The sequence below is a fragment of the Stereum hirsutum genome (assembly GCF_000264905.1).
Source record: "Stereum hirsutum FP-91666 SS1 unplaced genomic scaffold STEHIscaffold_3, whole genome shotgun sequence".
Taxonomy (NCBI): Eukaryota; Fungi; Basidiomycota; class Agaricomycetes; order Russulales; family Stereaceae; genus Stereum; species Stereum hirsutum.
Genome location: NW_006763133.1, coordinates 2,076,823 through 2,093,386, shown reverse-complemented (window position 1 = coordinate 2,093,386; position 16,564 = coordinate 2,076,823). Strand labels below are relative to the sequence as shown.

The following is a 16,564-nucleotide window of genomic DNA, read 5'->3' as shown; positions in this document are numbered from 1 at the left end:
GGGTCCGGGCCTTGCCGGAGCTCAAGCGGTGAAGTTCTTGCCGTTGGCTTTTCGAACCACGCTCTCACCTCAAATATTTGACATTCCCAGTCGGTACGTGACGACTTCATGCCATCACAGTTACTCTCTGTGCTTTGTACCAGTTTAGGCCTCCCGGAAACAAGTTTCGATCCGTACATCTGACCAAGCCTAGACACGACAAGGCAACCAAAATGGCCTCGCTGCGAAAATCGAAGACGTCGAAAGTTGACACCCTGCCACCTAGTAGCCTTAAACCCATACCTACCTCCCGCGTCCCAACAATTCCCTCATGTTCTTCGTGACCGCTGCAGCTATCCTTCCTTCGCGCAGGCTGAAGCCCCCGAACCAAAGACCCATCAACTCATAAGTTCAATCGCCGCCCTACCATACTCCGCCGACTCCCGAAAGTCTCGAGGTCGTTCATTCCGCCAAGAACCCCGTTGTCTCAGTAGCGCTAGAAGTCAAGCCGTATGAGTCCAAACAGGTCAACATATATTTTGCGACCAATCATGCACCACCTCCTCAGTTGACCAGGCATGTGGCGGCTTGCCTCGCCACATCAAGAAACTCCACCAGATTACACGGGAAAGGAGCAGTTCTTCTCAATCCCCTTCTTCCGAGATAGGCACCGCCATCGAAAAGGATTTTCCTCTGGGAAGATGTATACCCGGATTCAGAAGCAAGACCGATGCAGGATTCTCGCGGAGAGGCTTGGGGACGCGCTCAAGGCCAGCAGGTATAACGAAGCGACAAAGACCACCCTGGACGAGGTATTGTTCGCGTTGAATGAACTTCTCACCATAGTCGAGCCATACAAATTTTATCCTATTACTATCAATGCAATTCCACAACGCCGGGACATTACTCTCCATCACACTCGCGAATATAATGGAGGAACGCGGAGAGGTATACCGCGAATTAGAGAGCATTAGTGAGTGCCGTTTTGCGATGCTCAATGTTGGCGATTCTTACAGTATGGGCGAACAGTGGTCAAAGATCGATCCGCGATCCACATTCTGGAGAAAGCTTGCTACCTTCCTCGAGCACTCCACAATCTGGTGTCGACGGTCATGTCGGCCTCGATGCGAGATGTCAATATGCACAGCGCCACCGCGATATGGGTTCGACCTTCTTTTACGAAAAGCTTTGTGGCATCCTTAGATCCCAACCTTTTCCAGGCCTGGTTCATGGACCCACCTTTGAACAACGCCTGGCCTGAAATCGTCTCGCGCGCCCAGGAGAAAACGCCGACCGGCCTCACTCGAACAGATCTCAACTTCTACAGAGAGCAATCTACCGTACACTGTGAATGCCTATTGGTCGCATATCTGCTCGAGAATCAAATTCCCGTCTACCCGTTCATTGGATGTACAAAGCTCTCGTGCTATGCCTGTACCATGTACATCCAGGCCGTCAACCAGACTTTCGAAGGCCTGTTGCAGTCATTTGCAGTGAAAGGATCGCACGGCAAACTCTACCTTCCATGGTCCTGCCCCGATCTAGTGGATGTTGGTCGGAGGGGTATCGCCCTCGAGAAGTGCCTGGAGGAGAACTTACTGTAAGATCTCCGGGTACTAGCGAAGCATATTAGTTCACATGCATCCGACAACTCAGACGACTCCAGAAGGCCGTTCTCTTCTTCGTTAGTGGCGAAGCTGTCGAAGAAGATGCGTGCCAGTGAGTGATTTCCGTCAGCTCGTCCCTGCCGTTGTTGTTTCTAAAGACTGATGGGCACTAGGACACGCCGAGCGAACGCACAGCGCTCGAGAGGCCGCCCAGGTACACATTTTTTCTTAGGCCGTCGTTTGCTCGTTTGCGAACCACTTATCTGACTCAGTTTCTGCACCAGGAGGGTTAGGACGTTCGCATTCAAAGCGCCACGACTACAGAATCCCGCGAGCCTTATTGCCACATTTTTACTCACGTCGGTCATGGTTCCATACTCGTTCATTCCCTAACTGCAACGGAACAGGACACAACTTCTTTAAATGCTCAGGTCACGGACGGTCAAGTTGTCAGTCGGAATTCACTTGACCATAGGTCTCCCTCCGCCCTCCGCCCTCCGATCGAGGACTGAGTGCGAATACCGAGAGTGCGAGGCTGTCATGGCGATAAGTAGTTGTGTATGGGAGAAGGACCAGGGCTAAGGCGGGCTCAGGAAGGTCGTGTGGCACTGCATATTCGATGCGTGGAGAGATGGACTGAGGTTGAGGATCGAGGGGTGGGACTGTGTCAGAGGGTTCCACGGATTCGACGGCGACTGCCCCCAATCTATCTGCTTGACAACATGTCAATGCCCGTGGATGTTGTATTTGCGGATACACAAAGTTTGCCACATCCTTCTCTACCCTGCTCGTGCATAGTACGATGTCTACTTCACACCAAGATCAACAGCATTGAGAGTCACAACCCCAGAACTAGGATAACGAACCTAGATACATAATTCACCATCGCGACAAAGGAAGACACTTATACAGCAGAGGCGGCAACACCAAAATAGTAGCACTAACACCCACAGACGCACACAGTCGAGAATAGAGGAAACAACAACGAGTAAGAGAAAGACAAAGAGGAGAGAGAGAAAATGTTACGACGATACAGGGGGGCGTACGGACTACTTAAACTACACACAGTACATAGACCGGACGACGACGACTACACGATGATTGAAATGGATGAGAAGAAATGGACGGATGGCAGGAAGACGACCAACGAAAGCGAAAGCATTTCATAGCTACGAGGTAAGTACGAGGAGAGAGGGGGGGTTGGGGGGAAGTTTACTAAGTACATCATGATGCAGAAAGGGCGGACAGACACTGGCACATGGGTGATGGGTAGGTAGGGCAGATTCGTGAGCGGACGGACGGACGGATGCATGTGTGTAGATTCAGCCGGTCAGCAAATATAGTGAAGAATAGAGAGGGGACATCGCGTGGAGAGAGAGAGAGAGAACTTAGAAGCGAGCAGACGACGGATCGAGAGGCGGGCAGGTATGAGATGGTATAGTAGTATGTCAAAAGAGGTGCGTGCGCTGCAGACCCGAGAAAGGAGAACAGAACAGAAGAGAACAAAAACAAGGAAAAAGAAACCTCAAACCCCTCATCCTCCTAGTACCCTCACCCACTCACACTCACGTAACCTCCAAAACCGAAGTCTCCAAGATTCTAAACGCCGTATTATCCTTCGAAAGCTCCGTCCACCCCACGACCTCCCTCCAATTCATCGCATTCGCCTCCTTCTCCCCCGCGCCCGCGAACGTCCCCATCTCGTCCTCCGTCAGACCGCGAAAGATGAGGAATAGACGCGTGAAGACGCAGGATTCGGCGGTGATGGACATGTCGATCGCTGCCGCGATTTTGGCGGGGGTGAGGAAGCGGTAGGCGATGTTCTTGTGTTGGGCGAAGGAGTGGAGGTGGGTGCTGTTGCGTTGGGTAAGAGTGTCAACCCTTTGGTCTCAGAGTACAGTTAGGATTGGGAAGAGAGAGGTGCTTACTTGATGAAGTCGGTTCGTGCGTGGACGGACAAGCCGAGCTGGTCTAGTACGTTCATGAGATGGGGGATGAAGTCCCTGAAGGACATGGCAAAGCTGCTCCGTGGTGCTACAAATTCTTCGGGAACAACCATCGATGGCTCAGGCCTATACACCACGATCCAGCATTAATATACCAATCAGCGAAAAGATCATGCTCGAACGAAGAACGGCGACGCACATCGCTTCATAATATATAGAAGTGGCGACCATCTCCGTCTCGAAATGCTCGAATCCACCTCCTGGATGAACCCTCAAGAAATACTTCACCTTCCCATCCTCCAATATCTCCGCAGGCGGCCACGTAACCCCCATCTTCCACATATCCGAACACGTCAGCGTGACATCGACATACTGCACCGCCGGCGCGAGCAGACTCAGTCGACACTTCGCCGTTGCCGGTTTCGCGGCGACGGCGAGCTTCGTGATGACTCGTGAGTCGACCATGAGATCAGGCATGTACTCGTCTGCTTGGATCCGTGTCCCGCTGAATTCCATGGAGTGTTTGTCGCCGTCGTGTACGATGTCGAGTTTTCCCCAGAATATACCGTCGACCGTCGTTCCGTCTTCCATCCGTGCCATGTCGAGTTCGTCCGAGGAGACGGTCGTGTCGAGGGCTACGTGCTGACCTGGTACAAGCTCAAGGTTAAAAGTAGCAGGCATCTCCAGCACCGGCGGCGGGCTGTCATCGAGTCAAAAATAAAAATAAAAAATCGCATGAACGATCAAGAACAGACAACATCGTTAGTATAACATGTTGAATATTTCTTGAGGAGGGGTAAGAATGCATACGGTGGTGTCCTACCGGAGAAGAACCGCAGCGTTAGCAGCGCGGCCCCTCTGATGAGGATGGTAGGACACGACGGTGAGGCCCTTGGCAGCACTTACGGAGGTTCATCGGGTGGCGGGGGACCATCGCTGACGATTTCGACTCGTAGACCGGGAACGCCAAAGCTGGCAATCTGGTACGAGTCTTCACCGGTCAACTGGAGAGGACGAAAGGAACGGCGGGTTGAGTCCCCGATACGATCGGATAGAAAGAGAGGGGGACGCACGTATACAAAGTCTCCGGATACAAGACGCTAATAATACTTGTTTGTTAAATGGCTGTATAGGCTGTCGATAGTAAATAGGGTGGCGGCGCTTACGGCGGTCTGAATATGGACATAGTCGATGGGTACTCGGAGACTGAAGATAGCGTCCGGAGGGGGTTTGATCCAATCTCTGGCCAAGGCATCGAGTTCCTAGATTCGATACATTCAGTCAAAGCGTAATGTGGCGCAAGCGAGGACATCACATACGGCGTATGTTGTGGGCAGCTGGTCCGATGATGGATATCTTAGCGAGATAGAACTGAAGAGAGCGAGCGTACGGACGCACCATCCTGACGGTCTCCATATCCCCGTAGACGAGGGTGAGCAGTCGTTGTCTGGTCAGGGCCATGTTGGGAGTCTGTGGTTGGCGCATGTCAGACTCCTTCTTTGGGCCCGAGCCGCCCTTGAATTTTGACCAGAAGCTCTGGGTGGGCAGGCTGACGTTTGTCGAGCTGAAAAGCGGGGCCAGAGTGAGCGGGGTGATCAGAGCAGAGACAGGCGGCTGAGGGGAGGTGTGGGGAGTGTTTATGGGACGGAATTGAAGGACGGGGACGCTTACGCTGGGGAGTGCAGCATGGAGGTGATCGTGAAAGATGAAAGTCTAAAGAAAGGAGGGCAGGAGTCATGCAAGCCGTCTGCTGCAGGATCGAGGTGTGCGACGAACACGAGGCCGAGCAAAGCCTAATAGAGCATACCGAACCGCTATCGCCCATATCAGCCCTTCGCCCACCGCTCAGCACTAGTCTCACACAATGCATAGAAATAATAGATCAGAGCGACCGACGATGAGCACCGATAGACGCGTCCCGTAACGCGTTTGCTTTGTTGGCCTAGTTGAGCAGGCGATGTTGCCTCCGTCGAAATATCTGTCCGCGCACGTGGCCCGGGGCTCTGGACGAGCCCCGTCCTTCTTGCTCCGCTGCTCGACGTTATTCGTCCTATTTTCCCCGCTCTCCTCTACCTCGTCCTCGTCGTCGCCCACGATGCTCCGCGCCTCTCTCCACGCCAGATCTGGGCTCAGGCAGCTCTCGTCGACGCCTCTGCGGCACAACGCACGCACGCTCGCCTCGACCGTGCTGTTCACCAAGACCTGGGAGAACGAGCCGGTCTCTGAACTGAAGAAGGAGGCCAAGAGCCGTGGCCTTTCCACGTACGCTCTTTGTCCCATCCCCGTCCGAGTCACAACTAACATGTCATCGTCAATCACCGTCTCGCGTTTTATTTACTTTTTGAAGGAAAGGAAACAAGTCGGTCCTGATCACCCGCCTAAAGGAACACGAACAGACCCTCACGGGTCCGCCTACCCCCCGTGACGCACCGTCCTACGCCCGGAGCGCATCTACCACTACTCAATCGAGCACCTCTCCATCTAACGACGTCCCGCCCGCCGTACACGCGAAACTCTACCTCGACGTCAAGATCCCCGACTTGTCCGCGCCACCTCCCGAACCGCCCATCGCAATCGTAAGTTTCCTTCTCCTCTCCACATCAGTTACACCCGTATCAGCGCTCACGTACAAACCCCCACTCGTCGCTCACATGCATCACTCACCCTCTTGTTATATTCCATGATCAACCGTGACTCGTATGCGACCCCCCACAGCCCTTCGTCCCCGACTTCTGGGAATCCTCCCGCGTCAAACACGAAGCCGCTCCAACCCCCACACCCACCGAACCCGGCCTCCCAAAAATCGTAGTCGTAGCCGGCACATCCACCCACGCCGCCGGCGGACCCACCTACAGCCTCTCCTCCGCCGACGAATTCACCTCACCTCCCTCTTCCTCCCCTTCCCCTTCCTCCTCCTCCTCTTCCTCCGACTCCGCATCCAGTGGTGAGGGAGGCAAGAAACTGACGGGCCTATGGGCCGATATCGTCGAGGATCTGGGTTTACCTACGACGTTCACCGTCCCGCGCTTCGGACGCGTGCTCGGGGACGCGGAGAAAGCGCTTGCGGACAGTCTTCCGGATGAGTCTACGGTTGGGGTTGGGAAGAAGGAGGGTGCGAGTGCGAGGTATGAGGAGAGACGGTTGGATCCGGAGGAGAAGAGGGGCGTTTGGGTGTTGTTGGGTTTGTTGGGTGGGTCGTGGGTCCTTGGTGGGGTTTTGAGCAGGCCGGCTGCGTTTGCTGAGGGTGCTGAGAGTGCTGAGGAGGCGAAGGTGGAGCATTGAGTGGCATGTGCGTAAGCCTGGCTATGGGTATGGCTATGTTGTTCGGTTTGGACAGATGTAGAGTACGCATGTTCGTACATAGACCTCTGTTCCCTTACACAACATACCTACCAATCCCAATACCAATCCTCACACAATCAAAAACTCATCCCCCCAAAAAAAAACTCGTCTCAAGGCCTCGAATCGTGAGTCATGACAAGACACAGACAGAGTAACTTATACTTATGACAAAGTTCAAACCATACACCAACGCTATACAAAAAGAATCGCCCAGCGATATATTACAATAAGCAACAGCAGCGGCATGGGTATGTGCACATCAGAGTCAAGGTAGGGTGCAACGCAAAGTGAGCCAGGAAGGGGTAGTGCGATCGGTCGGTGGGGAAGTGCTGGTCTGGCAAGTGGGCGAGTAGCAGGCGGGGATGGGGATGGGTAAGTGGGCAGGTGGATAGGTGGATAGATGGATAGCCCTAGGATGTATGTAGCATGAACAGACTGAGGAAGGTCGGAAACGGACGAGCCGGAGGGGCATAAGATATAAGAACAATTTTTAATATGAAACATGAAGCAGCGAGGCGAGCAAGCAGATAGGGAGAGAGAAGCAGTGGATGGATAGAAAAATGTTGGAGACGGCAGTCATCAGGAGTAGGAGTAGAATGAGAAGAAGAAGGAAGAAGAAGCAAATCGTGAAGTAAAGAAAGGGGAGACTTAAAGCAGAAGGCAGAGGCTAGACACGGATCCTTCAAGTTGAAGAAAATCCCCATCTATCCTCTAATAAGTAATCGAACACACAAAACACAAAACACAAAACCAAGACCAAATAAGTAGAAAAGCGGCTGCGCCACACAACAAAAGGATCCGAATGTCCAAAGTATAAGAGAAGAGACACAGACCATACCATATGCATATGAGAAGCGTTCAGATAGGGATAGGAATGGTGAAACCGCAAACAGGGGCGACAAACAACAGACTCATACACACCTCACCCTCCTCAAACTCTCAAATATCCGACCCCGCACCTCCACCCCCTCCCGCACCCCGCACCTTCCCCAAACTCACATCAATCCTCTCCGCCGCCCTAACCGCAATACTCGCCATCTCCCTCATATCCCCACTCGTATCCTTCAACACCTTCAATATCCCCGCCTTCGTACTCCGCATCTCCTCCCTCACGTTCCGCATCTCTTCTTGTGTGGCTTCCATGCGCTCTTCGAGGGTTACGAATTGCGTGAGCAGAAGCTGAAGGAGGCCGGAGGAGTTCGGGTCTGTGGAGGAGGTGGTGGTGGTGGAGGGGCCGGGGGCGACGGTGGCGGTGGAGGTTGTTGTGAGGGCGCGAGAGGTGAGGGTGGTGCTCGTGTGAGGGCTAACAGAAGTCGGACTGAGATGATGATGCCCCGTTGGCGTCGGGTCTTGCGGTGTGATCGTCGTAGCGCTAGACGAACCCGAGCCCGACGGCAAATTCCTATTGAAGATCGAAAGATCAACAGGCTGCAACCGTCCTAACGGTGCCGTTGCTGGGTGTGGATAAACCTGCGGCTGCGAATCCGCCGACGCGACCTGGGTGGCATTAGGAGCGGAAGGAGAAGAAGAAGAGCCACCGGCGGTCTGTGCCCCTTGAAGCGCAACCTGCCACGACAACGGAATATCGGAATCTGAAGAAACAGAGAAAACAGGCGACACGGGGATATGATCCCCCACTCGCGACCTTGGCGGTTTCATCGTCGTCGACGTTGCTGGCGTGGCCGTCGTCGTCCACGTTGCTGGAGTAGCCGTCGTCGAGCCGTCCGACGTCCTCTTCGCTCTCTCTCGTTCCAAGTTCTCCCATGGCGGCGGCGGTATCTGGTCAGACGAAGGCCGATGCCGCTGAGGAGGCCCCACCGACGGCCGATTCGACGCATCCGAATGTCTATGTATAAGTGGCCCCGCCGCCGCCGCCGCCGACGACAAAGACGACGACGAAGGAACGCCCTCCGTAGGCAACGTCGTCGCCCTCTCCTTCCCTTTCCGAGATGGCAGTGGAACGTGAGGCCCATGTACATGTGCATGCGGAGGCGCAGAAACCGCAACCGGCGAAACGCTGCTCTCGCCCGTAACCGTAATGGGCACCGTGGGCGACACGGACGTCTTTACGGTACTGAGCTCGCCTTGTGTCGAGCTCCCCGAACGACTGGACGATCCCGCGCTCATGGTCGTCTCGCGCTCGTGCATATGTGTCGTCGTCGGCGGTTTCGGATGATGGTGTGGGGAGATCGAGATCCCGTTCGGTTGGAATCCTGGGTCGTGGGACTCGAAGGACTCGCCGCTTGGGGGCTCCCATGGCGGGGCGAACTCGTAGCCTGTCATGTCGCCCACGAGTTAGATTATAGCAAGAATAAAGATAAAAATGGAACGAGACGGGAAGGTGAAGAATGAATGACCCACTTTCTGGCTCGGGGGTTTCGTCGTATGGGTCTCCCGTGTTCAGAGGTGGTGCGTTCTTGTAGTAGCGGTGCCCGTACGGATCGCACCTGCTCCTGGCGAGATGACAATGTTGACATGCCGGCCTCGCGTCCGAGGCCACACATTCCAAGTTTCTCTTGGAGCATCTCACACACTACAAAGCCCATGAACACACGAGTTTTACAAAGTTGGAAAAGAGGACGAAGTGAAAACGGGAACAGGAACACGGACCTTCCGAACATAGACGCTAAACTTTTCGTTCGTAGGAATGAGCGGGATGTCGGCGCTAGTCCTGGACGTTTTGCGGGGCGCAGAATAGCTCCGCGACGGCGAAGGTTCATCCATCGACTTTCGTTTCCCACTTCCATTATTATTATGGGCGTGAGCGTCGTGCGTATTCACGCCGAGAGGTGGCCGAGCGGCGTGTGTTGGTGGTGGTGGTGCCCTGTGTTGTCCACCCGCACTCGGTCGAACGGCCCCGTAATCTTTGCGCGAGGGCGAGTCGGTCCTACCCCTGAGCTCTGCAGAGGTCGGTGGATGATGGCGATGCTGGTGGAGACGAAGGTCGGGCGAGGAATAGGGGCCACCGACGACGGGGACGGTGCCACCCGGACTGGGTTCGCGAGCTTCGAAATGAATGGAGAACACGGGGACGGGTTCACACGGTGCAATATAAATGAATGAAAGCAGGGAAGGGTGGGAGACGTACGGATCTGGGGAATGTGATGGAGCAGGACGCGACCGGGCTCGTCCTCGGACATGCCCATCCCGCTGTCTTCGTCGGTGTTGTTCCCGTCCGAGTCGAGGTCGATTTCGATGGGCAGGGGCTGTTCTTGCTCGTCGGGATCGAGGCAGGATGAAGTGTCGGAGTCGAGTAGCATGAGTCCGGGGTCGTTTGGCCTGTATCTTCCGACGCCATCCTTGCGATTGCCTACAACGAAACCAAATAAATTACGGTGTAGACGATGAGACGATGGAGGGGACGCACCGAGCGCTCGCCACCACTGGTTGTCTCCGAGAGAGTGGTGGTGTACGTTACGGGAGCCAGGAGGGGTGCGATCGCGCCTGTATAGGGGATGGGACTGGACGGAGGGGTCGTATCTGGAGATGGACTTGATGTCGGCAGGCTGCCGTTCTTGACGGAGGATAGCATTGTGGGCGCTAAGCCAGAGACGAGGGAAGATCATGCAGTGCTCCCATGGTTTGACTGCCGCGAGACATGACACCTTTCGAGAGAAGTATAAGATATATGGAAAGACTGCGGCTACTCGAGCGAAAAGAAAGAAAGAGACGGACGAGTTCAGACCTAAGACCGGCTCTGTAGGGGGCCTGCTCTGGGTCTGGGTGGGCGCTGCGATAGCGGAAGTTCTCGAGGGCGTCTGAGATGCGCGCGGTGGTGAATAGGATGTTGTTCTGAGCGTCCTCGCGGGTCGCGCAGACGACGGCAGAGGCGGGCCTTTGTGGGGGAAGAGCCATCGACCGCCTTCGGTGAAGTGAAGCTGAGAGCGGACGCCAATAAAAGGCGCGCGGCACCAACCGTCACTCGCTCGCCACACTTCCTCCTCTTTCACCCACCGCCACCATCCACACATGAACCCCCGTCGCTTCCACTCGTCCGCGAGGGCGTGCAACCTCGTCGGCCCGTCACACCCACTCTCCAACCTTCGCCCCGTCATCTACGACGACGCCCTCCCTCAGCCGTCGCCCAAGCCGGCCCACCCATACTCCCTCTCCGAGTTCCGCGGCGTCAGGGACTACCAGTGGAAGCTACAACGCCAGCAGCTCGACTCCTTCAATCACGTCTTCTGGGCAGAGGTACGCTCTCTCGAAATATTCACCAAACGACCACCTTCTTAAATAATCAATTCTCAGAGCAATGCACGCTTTGAATCCGCCAAGGCCACGGCCCTGAACAGTCTCCCCAAGGACGCCTCTCAACGCAGCCGCGACCTCGCCCTCGCCGCCTTTCACAAGAAATGGGTCATCCAGGAATCGGCCAGACAGGCACAATACACTCGCGAATGGAGACGTCGCTGCTACGAGGAGATCAAACTCGCCGCTCGTCTTCGCTACCACAACTTCAAAGTCAAGATCGGCATGACTCCCCCCAGCGGCCTCCACGACGCAGAACCCAAACACTAGTTACAGTAACAGTTCGTTTGTACGATATACTCCTACCTACGCAAAATCAAGCTCCACCAACTCACTCACCCTCTCATACTCCTTCTGCAACTCCCACCCCCTCAGCCTCTCACACTCCTCCCCATAATCCCTCGCCAGCGCCTCCACCTGCTCCGGCGACATCCCCGTCCACCTCTGCCCGATCTCCTCCGTCGACGGCACCCCCTCCAGGATCTCGTTCGGCATGAGCGCATAGCCCGCGTTCTGTCGTCTCTGCGCGATTGTGTTGCGCAGGACGTGGAAGAGGGCTGTTTGGCGGTATCGAGCGTTCACTTCGTCGTCGGTCAGACCTGAGGTCTGTTTGATCTGCCACCAGCTGTGTCGAACTTATGTTAGACGGACGTGTCATGCAATGCAATGGAAAAAAAAGGGTACATACTCATCGTGGTCGTATATCCTCCTCCATATCGCCTTGAAAGCGGTCTGTCGTCTCGTCTCCGGTATTTGCTAGGGAACACTAAATCAGATCTTGTTGGTGAGATGAAAATGTGTGCGTGAATACATACCGCGTCTGCCGCGATCAAATCCAAACACGTCTTATAATCCGCCAAAGAATCCGAATTATCCTTCAACGACATCAGATCCGCCGTATCTTCCACCGACAACGCCTTTCCCTGCAACAACGACCTAACGAGCTGCTTGAATACCTGTTGTATTAATCCCATGAGTATCTTCCGTCTGGCTCCTCGAGAGTGAAAGGCTCACTAAGGGAAGAGCACTGTACTGCGCCAGCTTCGTCGCTTTCGCCCGCGTGATCGCTTCGACTTGACTCTCTAAGGATTGTTTCCCCCGTCCGGGTAGTGCAGACTTGAGCTCGTCCGCCAGCGACCTATGCACGCTCACGAAATTCAATCGATCATGGAACGCTAGACACAGAACCGAAAACAAGGATCAGCATAAATAAATAAATAAACCCCTTTCGCTGCAGACGGGAAAACGCACCTTTCGCAACCCCCTCCCCACGTCCCCCACCCCCTCCCTCCCTCACACAAACCAACCCCGCCAACTTCCCCACACTCAACACCACCTCCTTCATCGCCAACTCCCCCGCGCCGTCCGAAACGCCTAACAACCTCTCCGCCGCGTCGTCCCATTTCCCCCGCTTGAGCGCATGGAGCCACGAAATGGACGGGTGGCCGAAGCGCGCGAAGAAACGGTCTATGTGGGTTGGGTAGAGGGATTCGAGGGCGAAGAGGGCGCGGAGCTCGCCTTGATGGATCATGAATGCAGTTGAGAGGTGAGACACGTTGCAGGAGAAGAGGAGGAAGAGGGAGGAGGAGGAGAGAAGACGTACCATGTTCGATGTACCACTGGAACAACTCATCCGTGAACGCGTCCTGGAATTTCTCGACATACATCTGTATCATCGCCCCATTCGGGTTCATCTCGGGCGGGTAGACTACTTCCTTCGTGCACAGCGCCGCCAGACTCCTGTAGTCGTGATACTGCTCCGCGAGCCGGAACGCCTCGTTCGTGAAGCCGTTCCGTCCTATACGATGCGTGGGAAGTGTGAACGATTGGACGATGGATGATTAGCGGTGTACTATGGTAGGGAGGGGATGGAGAGGAGGAGAGGAGAGGAGACGTACGGAGTGTGTCGAGGACATCTGGTCTCAGATGCGTGAACCTTTCCTCGACGAGTGCCTTATCCCGATCCGTCCCAGGTTCGCCCGCCGCCGCCGCACTGTTATAAATGAACGTCAGTATATGCACAGCAGTACACGGGATAAAACAGAACCCAAAAACGCACCTCTGCACCCACGCCAACCTCTCATTAAAACAATGAAACACCACCGCCGCCAGCTCCGCCAACTGCGCCCTCAACACCCCCACCCTCTGCTCCTGCAACGTCTCGCCCTCAGTTTGCTCTCTCGACTCCAAGAACGCAGCCGCGGTATCGAAGAGCTCCATCGCTACCTCGATGATCTCGACGGCGCTCGTCCATGGCTTGATGTATGGCAATTCGACGCCGTATACGCGCCGATTCCAGTCCCGCCACTCGAGCGCCGACATGAGGACTGTCTGTGTTGCGTTCATTCCCGAGTTGAGTTCAAAAGTATCACAATATCAGAACCGTTAGAAAATCCAGAGGCAGGGCGGAGGACGAGGAGGGGTGATAGATGAAAATACACACCAAAACGATATCGTTCACCTCCGTCAACGCCTCCAACTTCACCGCCGGACCCTCGTCCATCCTGCTCTTCGCATACGCCCAGCAGATAGGTAACACCTTCCCGAGCTCCCCGACGTGCAGCCGGAAGAAAGCGCGCTGTTGGTCTTCGTGGTGGCCCTCGCCTACGCTCTCCATGTACTGCCTCACCGCGGTGAAGAATACGTGGACGTTGTGGATCGTGCCAGGTCTGATGTATAAAGACAAGAGGCGTGAGTAGTTGTAGTTTCGGTCGAGCGTCAGGAGGAAAGTGGGTGGTAAATTTTTATTTTGAGGAGTTGGGAATGGGAGAGGCAAACGTACGCGTACATTGCGCTCAGGCGGAGCCAGAGCTGTTGGCCCGCATAGAGCCTCTCCGCGTCCGTAGCCAGGCGTTGGCGGCATCGCTGCGAGATCTTGGAGTTGTGTGCAGGTGGTCCATGTCAGCACGAGTGAACCGACTAACTCTAATAAAGAAGTGGAGTGAACACTCTTACTTTTCCGAGCACGCCGTTCTCGTTGATGAAGTTGATGAGGAAAGCGAGCCGGGCCTTGCGGGTTGTCATCTGTGCGTTCAAGTCGTTGTTGGGGCGTACGACCAGGTTATCTGACCAGCCGTGCACAACATTTAGAGAAAGAATGAAAAAGTCACAGAGCAGCCAGTTAGCTCCTTGGTGCGGGTGGCTTAGAGCACGTAAAGTTGCTAATTCCCACCTGACTCGAGTATCGACCGACTGAGCTGCTCAGCGCCAGCCATCAAACTGTCCTCGTCAATCTCAGGCGGGAAACTAAAGCTCAGCGGGTTCCCTGCGTTAGAGCCATACAGGATGGCTTGTGTCATGATGGATTGAATGAGGTTACTTCGGCCGGTCCTGTCCATGTTCATGATGAGCAAAGAAAATCGAACCAGAAGAGTTAGATAGGTGTTAGAAAATGTGGGTAATAAGACATGAACGTACTCCGGATGGAAATTCTCCACTCGATCATAATCCAGTGTGACCTTCAGCATAGTCGTAGCGGTCAGAATGAGGAGCTCGCTCTGGGATTCTAGGACACCGACGCCTAACGTCCGGTCGGCTGCAGACTTGAGCTCGACGCGATCCTGGTACCCGGTAGCTTTTCAAGTCAAGTCAAGCAACATCACCGTCAGCAAGTCAGCCAGTCAATCAATCATGGGTGGCAAAGGGGGAGGCCCCACGGACCTTTTGCGCTCAGTGTCACCGCATCACCAAATTGGACGACATCAATAACGCCGCCTAGCATGAGTCGCAGTTGGGGATGCATAGGGGCTTGTGTGGCACCGAATGTCTTTTAAGTGTAACGAGATTAGTGATTGTCGTAGAAAAACACGGAGGGCGAAAAGAATAACGGACCGTCTGGTATGGAACGTTCATCATACTGTCGATCGTAATTTCAGCAGCGGATAGGACAGACAATCGAACGAGGAGGTATATTCTTCTCGGTGTGGCGCCAATTTCCATGTCAGTGTTGTCCTCGAGCCCACCATGTGAGACCAGGACGACGACTTTTCCGGATCTATATGATGTCCAGAATGTGTTAGCAAAGCTACAGTCTGCGGATATTAGAGCGATATGGCTCACTCGACCGCCATTGACAAGAACTCCACGTCCAAGAAGATCTCTCCCGACGCGGACGATCCAGGCCCAAGCAACGAATCCTGCAACGCCGGACGCACGACTGTGAGGAGCTCCACATCGAGTTTAAGCTCTTCCCATCCGTCCGTCGCCATATTCCACTTCTGAAGACGAGTGTCGACCAAAGCCCAGACATCTCGGCCTGTAGCGCTTTTGGCGCCCATAGCCACGGCGAAGGTATTGCCTTGTTCTGTCAGCATACTTTGAGGAGAGAAGATGTTTGGGAGGAAGCGGGTGAGTGAGAGGGAGGATTGAGCACGGGCGAAGAGGCGGGATGTGAGGTGGTATTTTCCTCCCGTGGAGGTAAGGGTTAGACGGAAAAGACGGCCATAAGATGTGGAGGCGATAAAAGTTTGAGACTAAGGGATATGGCAGACAAGCGACTACTCAGTTCAAAGACACGGTAGATAAGGTGGAGGCTCTTACGTCTGATCTTGCCAGCGTTGTGGCAAACTCTCCGGATTCGATCCCAAGTTGGCTTTTGAAGTAATGCTCTCCCCCCGCAAGACCTATCCCAATGCTATCCCAGAATCTGATTTCTCCCGACGGTGATAGAAGGATGAGGCCTGGCTCGCGCGAATGGCCATAGGGCACGAAGGCATGGAATGGTGCGCTGAACGAAGCGTCTTCTGGACAAGAGAAGATGTAGCAGGTTGGTATCACTGACACGGCCTGGACAGTGTCAGAACGACGTATCTACGGGAGGTTCAACACAGGAGCGCTCACCTGGGTATGTTGCCACACGAAGCATGTTTGGGATGTGGCGACAAGAGCGAACCCGGTGTCCATGTCGATATCTCCCGAATACGAGTCTCGAAAGAAGTCTATTTCGATAGATTCGCCTCAGCATACATATATAGCCCCATATAATGTCAGTGGACGTACCAGCAACTTTCAGAACCTGCTTGACCTCTGTCGGTAAATGGGAATGCAAGGCCACCAACAACTCGTCCGACTTCGCAAACACCGTCTCCTGCTTCAAGCTTCTCTCAAATATCGCAATACCTCCCTCGTCCACATCCATACTCGATGCCACCGACCTGTCATCTCTCAAGGAGTTGGGACCGTGCCCTGTGGCGCGAGCAGGGGTCGCAAAGCGCGAAAGTGAGAACTGTCTGCTTGCGCCACGAGGTCGTTTTGCTGGCGGTGGGGGCGTAAAGCCAGTCGGCTGACGAACTGCGGGACGGTTCGTTCGACGTGGTGCTGGGGTGTCGAATTGTTGTGTGGCCATGGCTGGGGGATGGCTGAGGAGGAGAAGGTCAATGTTCGTGTCGGACGCGTCGTGACTTGAACTTGCAAAAGTGATCGCGCGTCGGACAAATAGCA

General features: G+C 54.7%; 5 protein-coding genes across 5 annotated transcripts; 2 read left to right on the top strand and 3 right to left on the bottom strand.

The window, feature by feature from the left end:
• The first annotated feature begins 847 nt into the window (after positions 1 to 847).
• STEHIDRAFT_119134 (uncharacterized protein) lies at positions 848 to 2,256 on the top strand. The gene is made up of 4 exons (XM_007301049.1): positions 848 to 952; positions 1,009 to 1,698; positions 1,760 to 1,800; positions 1,871 to 2,256. The coding sequence occupies exons 1-2, from the start codon at positions 910 to 912 to the stop codon at positions 1,581 to 1,583; spliced, it is 618 nt and encodes a 205-aa protein (XP_007301111.1). The 5' UTR covers positions 848 to 909; the 3' UTR covers positions 1,584 to 1,698; positions 1,760 to 1,800; positions 1,871 to 2,256.
• A 365-nt stretch (positions 2,257 to 2,621) lies between these two features.
• Positions 2,622 to 5,245, bottom strand: STEHIDRAFT_119132 (uncharacterized protein). Its single transcript, XM_007301048.1, has 10 exons — positions 5,204 to 5,245; positions 4,931 to 5,096; positions 4,852 to 4,869; positions 4,699 to 4,794; positions 4,606 to 4,632; positions 4,439 to 4,536; positions 4,343 to 4,351; positions 3,732 to 4,232; positions 3,515 to 3,658; positions 2,622 to 3,440 (listed from the first exon to the last, which is right to left on the bottom strand). The coding sequence occupies exons 1-10, from the start codon at positions 5,218 to 5,220 to the stop codon at positions 3,152 to 3,154; spliced, it is 1,365 nt and encodes a 454-aa protein (XP_007301110.1). The 5' UTR covers positions 5,221 to 5,245; the 3' UTR covers positions 2,622 to 3,151.
• Positions 5,246 to 5,437: 192 nt separating this feature from the next.
• STEHIDRAFT_119130 (uncharacterized protein) lies at positions 5,438 to 6,973 on the top strand. The gene is made up of 3 exons (XM_007301047.1): positions 5,438 to 5,794; positions 5,880 to 6,108; positions 6,248 to 6,973. The coding sequence occupies exons 1-3, from the start codon at positions 5,628 to 5,630 to the stop codon at positions 6,812 to 6,814; spliced, it is 963 nt and encodes a 320-aa protein (XP_007301109.1). The 5' UTR covers positions 5,438 to 5,627; the 3' UTR covers positions 6,815 to 6,973.
• Positions 6,974 to 7,242: 269 nt separating this feature from the next.
• On the bottom strand, positions 7,243 to 10,729 carry STEHIDRAFT_166337 (uncharacterized protein; the record flags this gene model as incomplete). Its single annotated transcript, XM_007301046.1, has 6 exons — positions 7,243 to 9,150; positions 9,236 to 9,407; positions 9,485 to 9,879; positions 9,963 to 10,184; positions 10,242 to 10,479; positions 10,550 to 10,729. 6 exons carry the CDS (start codon positions 10,727 to 10,729, stop codon positions 7,814 to 7,816), a joined length of 2,544 nt encoding a protein of 847 aa, XP_007301108.1. The 3' UTR covers positions 7,243 to 7,813.
• Positions 10,730 to 10,838: 109 nt separating this feature from the next.
• Positions 10,839 to 16,482, bottom strand: STEHIDRAFT_92798 (uncharacterized protein). The gene is made up of 20 exons (XM_007301045.1): positions 16,124 to 16,482; positions 15,965 to 16,062; positions 15,665 to 15,910; positions 15,185 to 15,597; positions 14,957 to 15,119; positions 14,786 to 14,891; positions 14,543 to 14,699; positions 14,298 to 14,455; positions 14,081 to 14,190; positions 13,908 to 13,999; positions 13,569 to 13,794; positions 13,185 to 13,456; positions 13,024 to 13,118; positions 12,729 to 12,923; positions 12,377 to 12,643; positions 12,140 to 12,300; positions 11,941 to 12,081; positions 11,814 to 11,881; positions 11,126 to 11,750; positions 10,839 to 11,068 (listed from the first exon to the last, which is right to left on the bottom strand). Exons 1-19 carry the CDS (start codon positions 16,467 to 16,469, stop codon positions 11,432 to 11,434), a joined length of 3,633 nt encoding a protein of 1,210 aa, XP_007301107.1. The 5' UTR covers positions 16,470 to 16,482; the 3' UTR covers positions 10,839 to 11,068; positions 11,126 to 11,431.
• Positions 16,483 to 16,564: the final 82 nt, after the last annotated feature.